Source organism: Pongo abelii, chromosome 3, assembly GCF_028885655.2.
Source record: "Pongo abelii isolate AG06213 chromosome 3, NHGRI_mPonAbe1-v2.0_pri, whole genome shotgun sequence".
Taxonomy (NCBI): domain Eukaryota; kingdom Metazoa; phylum Chordata; class Mammalia; order Primates; family Hominidae; genus Pongo; species Pongo abelii.
In genome coordinates this window covers 207,953,513-207,967,876 of record NC_071988.2, presented here as the reverse complement: position 1 = coordinate 207,967,876, position 14,364 = coordinate 207,953,513, and the positions used below count along the sequence as shown (strand labels likewise).

Sequence of the window (14,364 nt, the reverse complement as noted above, 5' to 3'; positions counted from 1 at the left end):
ATCTCCATTTGTATGTATTGGCTCATGCATGTATGAACATAAAAAGGTGTTAGAAAAACTACAGATGTATTTACACTGGATACCATGAGAAACAGGAATGAAGGCAAGTAAGACAATAAACGTAAGAGTTCAGGGCCATTGTGTAATTGGAATGCGAATACCCTGAATGTCATTGACATTTCAACCAAATAGGATCTCAGCCCAACCTACTCAGATGTGAACCTTGACGCACGTGCCAGAAAACGCCGCACTGCTTCCACAGTGCCCATGTGGAGAGTCGAAACTGGACACGCACTTTCATATAACTCGACTTCATAGAAAAGATGTAATGCTTCAGAATTACAACAGCAAGAAAAAATATTTCACACTTCAAGAATATGAAATGATCTTCAGTAACAACAATGTAGCTTTGGGCTATTTTAAGTTTTCTATCACTAGGAGTAAGATTTCTAGAGAATGAAGTCCACTGAATTTTGGACATAATTGTTTAAAAACAGCCCTCTTTTGTGTCAATTAGACATAAAGTAAGATGCCTTTTTCTTTCTCTCTTTTTTTTTTTTTTTTTGAGACGGGTGGGGTCTTGCTCTGTGGCCCAGGCTGCAGTGCTGTGGCACGATCTCGGCTCACTGCAACCTCTGCCTCCCAGGTTCAAGCATTCTCCTGACTTAGGCTCCTGAGTAGCTGAGATTACAGGGCCTGCCACCATGCCTGACTAATTTTTGTATTTTTTTTAGTAGAGACCTGGTTTCACCATGTTGGCCAGGCTGGTCTCGAACTCCTGACCTCAAGTGATCTGCCCGCCTCGGCCTCCCAAAGTGCTGGGATTACAGGTGTGAGCCACCACACCTGGTCCCCTTTTTCAAAGAAGCTTCCACTACATTTTTGAATAAAGAAGTTAGCATTAATATGCACAACTGCATTCTATGTAGCTTTCATAAGAACTTATATGATACAGTGTCTTTATGTGAATCAAAAGGGAATTGATAAATATTTATTGCCTTCGATATTGTTAAAATACAACAGCCTTTATGTAAAACCTCCAGAAAAGGTCCCAAGCCATTTTCACTCCCTTCTCTGATCAGAGAGTCAATCTGAGTCATCACCTGTTTGTCCCCTGAGTCAGTCTGTCTTTCTCTTTTCCTTTTATAAGAAGTAAATTCCCACTGGACAATCCGTCAGAGCACACACGGATATTTTAAACCTATGCCAAAACCAGGACAATGATTATTGAGAAACAATTGAAAACATTTTATTTCACCAAAACCCCTTGGCAGCCTAAAGGAATGCCGCAGTATGGGGACCACTCCGCCAAGAGACAGGGTCTTGTCGATACCACCTGCATGTTTTATGCCCTTAAGAAAATTAGTCTGTCTAGATCTCATTTACTTTCTTTCAAATGAAAAATTGTTTGTCATTTTCTTACCTCTCTGAAAGCTTAATCATTTCCCAGACTCACAAAGATTTCTCAGAATAAATGAGAGTAAATGAAGAAAATAAATGAAAAGGGTTATAATTGTACATAGAAACACAGTAGGTACTCAATTAGTTGACCTGAATTTAATCAACATTTTAAAATAATTCTTGAAAAGCACTTGAGTCTTCTAAAGAAATGAGTTATAGGCATCAAAATAATAATTTTCAAGAAAAATATAGTGATAGTGTCAATATAGCATATCAGTTAAAAGGGATTCAAATAAAACCTGAGAGTAGAGATTACGATGTGACACGTATCACAAACACAGCTACATAAAAGCTGTCATGTTAGAATTATAACAGTGGAAAGGGCCATGGAGGGCATCCAGTTCCACCCCTGACATGGAACCAGGAAGGTCTTGCACAAAATCTCAGACAGATACTCACCAGTTTGTGCCTCGACACAAGGAAAAGGGCTCTTAAGAGCACATGGAGCTCTTCATTCTTCAAGACCCTATTTGTTAAAATATTCGCATGCAAAGCAGCCAGGAAAGGGAAAAACTTACACCGTTTAGTCATTCGTGGATTTTCAGTGAAGCAGTGACTATCAACTAAAGAACACTAGAAATTAAGAACTCAGGCCCCTAGTCCTAGCTTTGGGTTTTTTTTCACAAGTGAATGTGCATCAATAATGTTGCAGATCTGGGGGAAAACCATTTTCCCCACACATCTGCCAAGCCATTTACCTGAGCAACTTTTTTTTTTTCTAACCTATATTCTCTTCACTTGACATGGATGCGTGATACTTTCTATCACCTGCTCCAAAACACAGGTGTCCTCCCTCTCCTAGTCTTTCCTGCGGGGACACAAGAAAAGCAGGGCTATGCTAAAAAGTGTCCACATAGAAGACTATAATAAAAGAGCAAATCAGGACTGGGTGTTCCAAGTATCTGTAATTGGATTTATTTTAAAGAAAGAGAAATGAATGTACTTTAGTCTCCTTGAAAGACCACCCACTTCAAGGCAGACTTTAATCATCAACATAAGCTTTATTAAAATACTGGTTCATCCTGAAGCTTGAATCCATGGCCATTTTCTCCTTTCTCTTAATTCTGCACACGCGTGTCCACTGTGCGATGCAAGGTCCTTCAGAACAGCCCACCACTCTTACTGTCTAATATTTCCAGTGACACAGGGACAGATTCATTTGGAAATCCCTGGGCCCAGTGTCCTAGGAAGAGACCCACAGTTGAGCCTGGAGTGACTGTCCTCTGATTCTCACACTTACCATTTCCTGGGGCTCCATCATCTTCAACACGGTGACCAGCGTGAAGAAACACAGCCTGCCCCCTACAGACTATCAGTTAGAGGGAGTTTATTTCCAGTGTCCTTCAGACCTGCCCAGTACACACTCTTCTTTCTCACCACACCTGCACCCTTGCACCTCCAAGCCTCTGGCTCCCATTACCTCGTCCCCAGCACATACCACACAGCCTTCTTTTTTATCTCAGTTTTACCACACCTAGCATAAAAGAAACTCTCTATCCTCAAGAAAAAATTAGAATATAATCATTGTTATTAATGCTGCTTCTCTTTTCATAAAGTAGATTTGGGCTATTTTATTGCCTTTTCCCAAATCCCAAAATTTGCTTTTCATTGTCCTTTCCCAAATCCCAAAATTTGTTCATTGTCCACAGTAGATGGCAGCCTCGTGGTTATTAAATCTCTCTCCTGAGTGCCCCAAAGCAGAATTCTGATGATTGCCCTGTATTTTTTGCCAAACTGTGTTTTTCTTTATCTTCATCATATAACTGATTAAGAATTTCAATCATTTCTGCTTCCATCAAATCCTAGAAGAAGGGCCAGGCCCAGTGGCACACACTTGTAGTCCCAGCTAACCAACAGACTGAGGCTGTAGGATCTCTTGAGCCCACTATTTCAAGGACAGCCTGGACAAAATAGCAAGACCCCATCTTTAAAAAATAAAATAAAAATTAAAAAATTGTACAAATTCTAGAAGTAGGATCCAATAAACATTTCATGCATAATTCTTCAAAGTCATTTTTCTCTATGGTACCCATTTTATTACTCCAATTTTAAATTCATTGGAGATAAAATCCATACCAAGTTATCAATGATCATAAAGAATGGGAATTCATTAGTCTTCTCTAGCTCACCTGAGCTGGAGTCATTCTAATGTACTCTGTGCTGACTCATATTTGTGTTTCTTCCTTTGATTTGGAAAGAACCCATATCAAATATTTTATCTAAAAATCAGATGCTCGCATTTCTCAGCCCATTTTTATCATTCTAAATTCATGTGTTTAAACTTGAAAATAACTATTCTGAAGCACTAAAAGAAAAACAAAGACTTTTCCAGCATGTAAAATTCCTGTTTTATGAATTGAAATGGGAATCTAATAATGGTCCTGGGGAACACGTAGAAGGAATCCAGGACTGGAAAGCAGGTTGGGCTAATGATCCGACCCCTAGGATCATCTCCAAAGTTAAAGCTTAATGAATCTAAGTCAAGTTGACCATGTGCTTTAATAAACCAGGCAACACAAGCTGATGACTTAAAATATACATGAGTTAAACGTGCAAACTGATGACCTCAAATGTGCATATAGAAGATTTTGGAATATATAACTTCAATAAAATTGATAACAAATATATCACTGATAACTTGCCAACTGCCTTACCAAAAGCAATTTATTAGTCCTGAAATTTATTTTCCACAGCTTACTAGCTGAAAGACGGTGGAACATATTGTAACAGTTCTTTCCTATTTGAGTATAAAATGACTTTTATATTGCAATAGGAAAAAAACCTAGTCTCGAGAATAATTTGAAAATGTCACATGATATGGTAGACAGGTCTACAGTTTCTTAAGGTAAAAAAAATGCAAACTACAGAATACAGTTCTCTAACACAGGAGTTAAATATGCTTATCAACAGCAGGACATCGGAAGCTAAGGATCCGGCGGTTTGAGTTAGTGCTGTTTATGAACCAGATCTCTTTTGATCCTTTAATTTGATATTTAGAAATTCATATATTCATCTTTGACCATAATAAAATTAAAATTGCATGTTGCAACATTATTGAGGGGGAAAATGAGTGTTTGCTATATAGATATTTATATATTATAGATATTTAATGAATGACATTCTAATTGAAGCAAAAATAAATGTACAAGCCTCCCTTTGGCATGTTTGACATACCCAGACTTTAGAACTGAAATAATGTTTGCAAAACTAATGCATATAGTTCTTGGCCATGTTATTTTTACTGGGTTATTCATTTATTTCACCTTAGTCTTAATTTCAACATTTTTTTTCTTTCAGGGCGTGATTCTCAGTCACCAGACTCAGGTACAGAAAAAATATTCTGAATAATTATTATATTATTTGTGACTTTTAGAAAACATATTCATAGCCACATTGCTGACTTCATGTTGCATTTAAATTTCATATACTGTTATGCATATTAAATTAAACCTCTAGTAAGAACACTACAATTTTGGAAATAAAAATGATTTTGGAAATAAAAATAAATTTTATAAAAAATGTTTAAGTGAACGTAGATATTTTTGTATCCAATTGTTTTCCCTTAATGAAAGCTTGGAGATCTTACAATGATGGCAGTCAAGAGGCACTGAACGAAGATGCTCCATATTCCTCTCTGGCAGCAAAAGGTTTTAGAAGCGTCCGACCAAACCTACAAGAGAAGAGATCAGCAACTCAGGTAACCCTGCACACTCTTGTCTACTGCACTATTTTAAGGCGTGATTATTAGACCACTGCTTACAGCCTCTTTCCTAATGTGCATATTTCAATACGTTTAATTTTTAATATGTTTTTGCTTTTGTATTTAGTTTGCTTGCCAGGTTTGTGTTTACAACATGGAGAACAAATTTTAACAAACAAGAGTTTGGTTTTGTTTTGTTTCTGATTAAGCTTATAAAAGCATATCGGTTTCTAACATAATCTCTAGGATATAGTCTAATTCTTTAAAAGCTGACAGCTGATGCTTTGGATTTAAACTGATGAGGTCAGCAATACATTATGTATTCAATAACTATGAGTATGCAACTATTATATTAACTAAATATAAAGGGCTCTGTGTTGGAGATATTAGTAAAATTGTGCCACAAGCATGAAAATTGTTATAAAACAATGCTATTAAATAAACCATGTATATATTTCAAAGTCTAATAAAATATGCCAAGAGAACATATGTTCACTTTTAACATAATTTCCCTGAATGTAGATGGAGCAAATGTTATAATGTATTCTCTGGCAACACTTTTTTCCCCTAAGGGCAAACATTGATAATAAACGTAAGTGCATTCTAAATGGAATGAAAATGATCACTCAATCTAGCTAACAAAATGGATAGCATAATCAGAAGGTGTGGCATTGCTTTACTTCTATAAAGGCAGGGTTGACACTGGTTTCTTTCATGACTAACTTGGACTCTCTCTGTTTTTCTTTCAACTTTATTTCTTTCTCTGGATCCCATTGTCAATCCAGGCACCCCCTCCACCAGAAAGAAAAGAGAGCTTTCATAGCTCTTTGATAACCAGGCACACAAAGGGTGTCATTTTAGACCAGTTAGTAACTAACGCACAAATTCCCTCCAGTGTGGAGTACTTTGCTAACAAAAAACCTCTTCAGGGAACTATGTATTCCAATGAAGATTCGAGACAGACAATTGTATATTCTGAAGAATCTAACACAACCATGTCATATACACAAAAAATCACTAATCCACTACCAGCAGCTTCCAGCACGGATCCTGCACCATTCGCTAACATCAACACCCCAGTTCTACAAGAGGACTACAGGCAAGATTCTCAAACTCGGAGGATTTCTACCTTGAAACTAACCCATAACCAGGATCTAGGAAGTAGCAGCCCCGTTAATACTCCACAGTTCTCCAAATCTGTCCAAGTACCATCATTTCTCAAAAGGCCCTGCTCACTGACCCCTAATCCAGTGCCTGAGACACACACAGCATCTCTTTCCATTCAGATAGCTCCCCTTTCAGGACAGGATCCTGAAAGCCACAAACAGCTACCTGAGCTTTCTCCAGAGACTGCAAAGATACCTCTTCAGCAAGAGAGACAAAAATCTGCAGTTGCAGCGGCCTCTCAGTCCTCAGACTGCAGAGTGGTACCTTACGCTTCTCAGTCTGTTCGTATTAATACATGCATATTGTAGAGACCCTAACTCCTTTGGTTTGGGCTTCTTATATGACCTAATGCTTTCTTAGTTTCCAAGCAGGAAGGGAAAGGAGAAAGAAACCATTTTCCAATTTAAAAGCCTACTAAATTCATCTGCAAATGTCTAGGTATTTTTAAATGTAAATATGCATATACAGATCTTTCATCCAGAAATCATGTTCTAAATTTTTTTTTCTTCTAGATGTTTATGGGAAATCATTGAGGGGTCAGTTATCATTTAAGACATTGCAAACTACTTCAGGACTTAAAGCATGTTTAGGTTTCAAAGAAATATTTTTCAGATTAGATCTTTTTGCACTTAGATTTACTTTATTTACATGTGTAAAACCTCTTCAAATAATTGTCAATTATAATTTGCTTTGGCAGGGAATAGTTATCTTTATTTTAAGCAGTGTCTATTTCTTTGCAACTCGATATTCATTTTCACTAAAACTTAATCAATTTATCATTTCAGAAAGTGTATTAGCCAACTTTTATTATCCAGACTTTCAGGAAGTAAAACTTTCCATGTATGTAGAATTCTCTCATAGCATCCTTCTGCTTACATGTATTAGTCTGTTAACAGGAGAAATGTGCTTCTCTTTTTGACTTCTCCATAGAACAATGTAGTGCTAAAAGCATAAACTTTAAGGATAAACTGTAGATTTTAATCCAGGCATCATTGACTATGTGATGAGACATTCATCTAAACTTTTCTGTGAGTCCGAACAAAGAAATGAGAATACTAATTAATCCTTAATTTATAGGTTATGATAAGACTAGGAAATTACCATAGACTAGGCTAGAGCAAGCACTCAATAAATGATAGCTGTTAATAAAAGATATAATAGCAGAAACAGCAGTGATGTTAATATTGAAAACACTGGTGCTTAAGTAAATAATTTGTATAATACTCCTTTTTGTATCTGTGTTATTAAAGATCATCCAAAACATATCCTTGAGGAGATATACTTTTAAACTGTGCAGAAAATCTCCAAAAGATAACTAATTGACACCAAGATCCCCCCCCCACCCACTCATAAAGCAGAAGAGCCTTAAACAGAAATGATTAAAGGACAAGCTGGTATTACCATACCTCTACTAAAATATCTTTTCCATCAGCTAATCAAGATGTGCAAAATTCATTCAGTAGAGCAATTTCTTCTAATTAAGGTATTATCTTCTGAAAGCACCTATGAAATCAGATGATAATAATCATAACAACATTAATAGCAGCTAACAAATATTAGGGCTTTACTCTATGCAGGCACTGTTGCAGCTTGTTTATGTTTATTAATAATTTCCACAATCTCATGGAGTAGGTATTGCTACTGTCCTTATTTTATGGCTAAGGAAACTGAGGCACAGAAGTAAGTTGCTCCCCCAGGGGCATGCAGCTGGCAAATGGCAGAAACAGGATACACACCCTGGCAGGCTGGCTGCAGGTCCACCACTCTGAAAGAGTGCTACTTCTCGTTGTGAAGTAGTTACTCACCAGTGACAAGGAGACACGGCGCCGTGATGGTGGGAGCTAAGGCGGATGCATCTTGATCGGGTTCAGGAGTCTAGGAAGGTCTGAGGGAGCAAAATCCTTCTGTAACTGTATAGACAGGTCTGTGCCAGTGTCAGTGAATGGACTCGCCAGTGTCCCAGGATGGGCACGCCAGGAAGCAGGTGTAGGAGAAGTCATAGGAACACATATCCGTCATTGGACTCATCCAACATGGTTTGCTTCTTCAGAATGGTTTTGTGATGTTTGAAAACAAGCTGATACCTTTCATTTTGCATGGTTTTATCCAGGCTACGCAGAGACGGTTAGTTTGATTATATTATCCCCAGGGTATCAACACCATCCAAAAGTTAAGATTTGAGATCCTGTCACTGCTATTTATTCAAGAAATATTTATTGGGTGCCTAACCTATGTCAAGTCTGTTCTAGTAACAGAGTTGGATTTGAAACCACTCCTGCTTAAAATTTGTCTGTGTGTGGCAGGAGGAGCAAACGTTAATAAGAACTGGAGTAAATTACATATATTAGAAGATTATGGAAATTGAGTTATGCCATGCAAAGTAGAGATGTGGAGACCAGATATCATGTCAAGTACAGTAACTCAACCAATAGACCTCACTGAAAAGAGAACAGCTTTGAAGGAGGAGGAATATTCTAGGCAGAGGGAATGTCTTATGTAAAGGCTTTGAAGTTGATCACGCTGGGGCTATGGGAGGACCAGAAGGAAGCCTGAGGGAGGGAGAGGAAGTAAGTGAGGTGAGAGTGATAGGAAGTGAAGTCAGAGGTAACAAAGACCAGATGACAGGAGGCCTTATAAGCCATTGCAAGGATTTTGACATTTACTCTCAATAAAAATGGAGGTCACTGGAGGATGTTGAGGCTACCACCATTATTATTTCCCTTATATTTTAACAAAATCATTCTGGCAGCTCTGTGAAAAACGTACCATAGTGGGGCAAGGAGGAGATCAGGCAAACCAGTTAGGTAACTACTGCAGTCCTTTAGGTGAGAAATGATGGGGGCTCAAAGCAGGGGGCAGCAGAGGAGGTGGTGAGAAATCAGACTGTGAGAATGTATTTTGAAAGTCAAGCAAACAGGACTTCCTGGCAGATTGCATGTGGGATGTGAGGAAGAGAAAAGTCAAGGTTGACTCCAACTGGAAGATAGCATTGCGATCCGCTGAGACTGGACAGCTGTGGGTGGAGCAGGTTGGTGGAAACTTCAGAGGTTCCATTTGGGAAACAGGAAGTTTGAGGCATTTCTTAGACACCCACATGAAGTGGTCAAGTAAGCATTTGGATGTAAGAGCCTGTACTTCGGGGGAAGGGTCCTGGTTGGAGATATGAGCCATTGGCTAATCAATGGGTTTTGTGGCCATGAGACAGAGTGAGATCACCAGGGGGAGGACAGAGAAAAGGGGAGGACCAAGAGTTGAGCCTCAGTGAATCTCAACATTAAGAGGAAGAAGCAGCAGAGGAGGCTGAAAGCAGTGTCCTCTAAGGGAGGAAGAAATCCAGGAAAATGTGGCATCCTAAAAGCCATGCGAGGAAAATGTGTGGAAAGAAAGGGATGGTTCACTGCACAAATGCTGTTGATAAGACAGGTTTGAAATGAAATCTGAAAACTTACCATTGATTCCCTAGTGGGGAAGGAGGCTTTCTTGGAGTGGGTATGAAAGAGACCAGGAAGAGAGTGATTGGACAGTGAGCTCTTTCAAGATCTTATTAACATAAAACCATTCATCTAATTATTCGCCCTCCCTGAGCAGCAGTTTTCTCATCTATAAAACAGGGACAATGATAGCAACCGTTCATAGAACTGCTGGGAGGTTTGAGTAAGGCATATAAGGATCTTGGCATGGTGCCTTCTTCATAGTAATTCCTCAACATACAGTAGCTGTCATCATCATTAAATAACATTTTTCCAAATTATGCGTCTGATTGGGAAAATGAAATATATTATTTTCAACAATACTTCATTTTTTTTTACTGGTAGGTAAAAGTTTATTTCAACAGACTTTCAGTTTGATTCAAGATAGTGTGTCCTCTTTTCTAAGGCTTTGTAAAAAAGGTAGCATGAAGCTGTTGCAGTTTTTATTCTCTGTTTAAAATTTTGTTAAGAACATTTAACATGAGATCTGCCTTCTTAACAAATTTGTAAGTGTGCAATGCAGTATTGTTAACTGTAGGCACCATGCTGTGCGGCAGATCTCTAGAATTTATTCATCTTGCATAACTAAAACTTTATGCCCACTGAATAGCAACTCATATCCACCTTCCTCAAGCCCCTGGCAACCACCACTCTACTCTCTGCTCAGATATTTGTCCTTCTGAGACAGGCCTTCACTTGGTATAAGGTCCTCCAGATTGCTCCATGTTACAGCATGTGGCAGGATATCCATCTTTTTTAAGGCTGAATAGTATTCTAGTATGTGTATACACCACATTTTCTTTATCTATTTATCCATCAATGGACATTTGGTTTGTTTCTACATCTTGATGATTGTGATATGCTTCATTTTTAAGTCTCATTTCCCATGTGATGACTTTTCACAATGGTGACCTTTCCATTTTAAACACTTGCACTCCGCATTCTGGCAAGTCTTAGCCAATGCCAAGCACTGTAAGCTATACACTGTGAGTCAGCCAAATATGTGCTCCATTATAAAGAATTAGTCTCCCAGGAATTAGCAGGCCCAAGCAATAAAAGTACACCAAGATGTGAAAAGTACATTTCAGTGTTTCAGAAGTTTTATTTACATAGTTTTGTTGTTATTAAAGTCTGATCATTAATTTAAGAAGAAAACTACAGGTCACTGTTAGAAATTCTCTTCATATTTGACAATTTTTCATAGTGTTTTCTAAATGGCATGTACTTTAATTGACCTCCTACAAACAGACCGGAAATGAGGCATGTTATCCTTCTGTTACTGTGTGTCCAGATATCCTGTTGCTAAAAATGTCACATTGTTCTCAATGTCAAGTAAGTGAAGGTATAAGCCAGACGCTTTGGAAAGCCAGCAAAAAGCTACACCCCCAAACAGTTTCTCTGGCATCTGTGCTATGTTCCTTGCTTCAGGAAGATAAGCTTGTCCTGTCCGTTATGAAACAACATAATCGATCATTTGCCAAAGCCTCACCTTCACAGCTGCCACTGCACATATGCTGGGGACTCACAGGGGAACTTGCCTGACTGTCATGTAGAAGGGAGAGGAAACTCATTTCTTTTGCTCCATGGGATCAGTATGTAGATACTAAGCAGGACAGAGTAATGCAGACATGTCAGCAGTGTGGGATGATAGGTGCAGAACTGCAGAATGCATTTTCTGGAACACTGCTATCAAGACCAGCCCCAATCATTGATGTCTTCCATTAGTATGGCTTCCTTTCTGTGGGCTCATAATGCTATTAGTTGATCAGGTCTTTGGCAATTTCTCCATTTGATGTCTGTGCACGTGCATGCATATGCGTGTATTTAAATAATTGAACATTAGAGAATACTTGGGAGCCCAACATGAATTTACAAATAAAACGTCCTCTTCAACATCTCCCAACAGATGGGCCTCCAGCCTCTTCTGAATACACTTAATGAAGAGCTCAGTTACGTTCCAAGGCAGCAATCCAGTGATTGACCATTTCTGAGATCGAATTATTGGAAAGAATTTCTAATACCAGGTCATGATCTGCCTTCCTTAACTTCTGCATGGTTATCCACAGAGCAAAGGAGACGGAATGTTCTTCCGCCTCTATCTGACAGTGTTCACGTGATCCTTCTCCTCCCTACCCTGCTACTGGCTTGTGCGGAGCACTCCTGTTCCTTCCCAGCATTTTAATTCTGTCAAACATGATTCTCCTTTTTTTGAGAGCTATTACAGCACACCAGGCACTGTGCTAAGCACTTTACATTGCCCTACTTAATTTTTACAGGCTTTAAGAGATGGGTTTTATCCATGCCTATATTTTACACATGAAGGAACTGAGGCCAAGGAAATTAAACAACTTGCCCAAGTCAGTCTGACTCAAGATCCACAGCTCAGCCACTAGCCTCTGCTACCTCTGTGCTCTCACACAAGCTGATTTTTAAATCCCATATTTTGGTAATGTTCTTAAAATATGACACTTTCCCAGATGCAAAACCATATTCCCGATCTGAATACCACAGAGTACAGTAGAAATATTTACTCCCCTGATTCAGATGCCACATGCCGTCAGTGTGCCCAAGCTGTGTGACAATTTTAGATCACTTGTCACCCAGGTCTTGGTTAGGGAGTATACGGTTAAAGTAATTTTTATTAAGAGGCTGTCAGACAATCTCACATCATTACAATGCAGGCAATACAGCCAGGCCTTAGGGAAACGGGGCAATGACCAGGCAGCTACCCTCCGTCCTTCTCAGGTGTAGGAACTGCATAGTTCCCTGTCTCTCTCTTAGTTTCTGCTCTGTCGTTACTTCAAGTTGCCCGTGGGTTTCCATGATACTCTCTGACTCCTTGCATGTGGGTACCCGACAGCTACCTGAGGGGCATTCAGTGCCATATAATTCGAATTCCCAGGAGGGAGGCAGGACCCCACTGGCCCAGCATAGTCCAGTTACTCCGCCTTCCTAATCAGCCGTGGCCAGCAAAACGATGATCCAGCAACAGACACAACTGCCGGGCAGGTCTCCTCCTACCACGAGGACAGGCTATGAAAAGAGGGGGCACATTGTCCCTAAAGGATGTGGGGATGGGAGGTAAAGATTGGTTTTTTTAAAACCCTTTCCAGCCGGGCATGGTGGCTCATGCCTGTAATTCCAGCACTTTTGGAGGTCAAGAGCAAGACTCAAAAAAAAAAAAAAAAAAACTCTTCCTAGATATTTTCTTTTCAAGTAAATTACTATCATTGGAAAAAAGAGAACAAAAGCCTGTCAGATTTCTTTGCTTGGCATTTAATATATATTCCTTATGTTCCTTGAGAAATGAGGCCTAGAAGCTCAATGACTAAAGGTGTAAAGAGAGAGATGTTAGGATCCTGGACCACAGGGCCGTGTCAAGCCAACTGGAGCCTGAGGTGGAGGGAAATTCTGTGCTCCCTTATACCTGTTTTCATATATTGGGAATGAGCTTTTTCCTATAATGTTTAAGTCATTAGAATCTTTTTGAAAAGTTGAAACGCAGGTTTATTAACACTCACACATTATTTTAAGCTTAAATATTTTATTTAAAGCAAAATAAACCTTTTTTTTTTTAATTTGAGACAGGGTCTTGCTCTGCCACCCAGGCTGGAGTGCAGTGGTGTGATCTCGGCCCACTGCAACCTCCACCTCCCAGGTTCAAGCAATTCTCATGCTTCAGCCTCCCGAGTAGCTGGGATTATAGGCACCTGCCATCACGCCTGGCTAATTTTTGTATTTTTAGTAGAGACGGGGTTTCACCATGTTGTCCAGGCTGGTCTCAAACTCCTGACCTCAGGTGATCTGCCCACCTCAGCCTCCCAAAGTGCTGGGATTACAGGTGTGAGCCACTGCACTTGCCCTATTACATGTTTACTTCACCTTAAATTAATTACAAATTATTTAAGATTGCCATCAGTTAATTGGAAATTGTCAAACATGTCTATTCTCTCAACTAAAACTGAAATAAGCAAAAATGTAGATTTTGAAAATATTATTGATGAGTTTTCTTGCATTAAAAACTCCAGACCCAGACTCTCTTTTCCTATGGCTTGGCATGTGCTGGTCTTCATTTATATTTTTGACATTTTTGTTCAGTATGGGGTATTTTTTCTTTTTTGCATTGATCTTGATTTTCTTTCAAAGATTGCATTGAAACAGAATTTATCTCAATTACTGAGTTTTTTGGTCACTCTTTAAGTTTTGCACCCCAACAAGCACTTTCCTCTCCTCTCCCGAGGCCTGGCCATGCACTCCTTCTTCATATCCCTGCTTCACAGCTACCCTCTTCCACCTCCAGCTTCCACATCTGCTGAGTCAGCAAGTGACGGCTTAGGGGCTTATGACTATAGATGTGTTGTCACTGAGCTTACGAGCGAACTAAAGGTCATATTACCCATGACTATGGTGGTTTTAGAGACAGTAAGCTTTAATTTTCAGCGTGTTTCAAGGCAAAGGATATGGGTAAATGACGCCCGCCTTGAGGGGGAACATGACTTCCGCATTCTGCCATCAGTCCCATCACTCCCTGTCATCTAACACGGGCTTGATTTGCACATCCTGGAT

The 14,364-nt window shown here is 39.3% G+C and overlaps 1 protein-coding gene across 35 annotated transcripts in view; it reads left to right on the top strand.

The window, feature by feature from the left end:
• SORBS2 (sorbin and SH3 domain containing 2) overlaps positions 1-14,364 on the top strand; it is a 370,833-nt gene that overhangs the window by 272,457 nt on the left and 84,012 nt on the right. For 34 of the 35 annotated variants that reach the window (XM_063723752.1, XM_063723753.1, XM_054554820.2 and 31 more), the window contains 2 exons: positions 4,759-4,785; positions 5,034-5,158. In XM_063723752.1, coding sequence (XP_063579822.1) covers positions 4,759-4,785; positions 5,034-5,158 — 152 coding nt within the window. Of the gene's footprint in view, positions 1-4,758; positions 4,786-5,033; positions 5,159-5,902; positions 6,589-14,364 lie in introns of those variants that run through there. The other variant, XM_054554847.2, reaches the window with a different exon arrangement.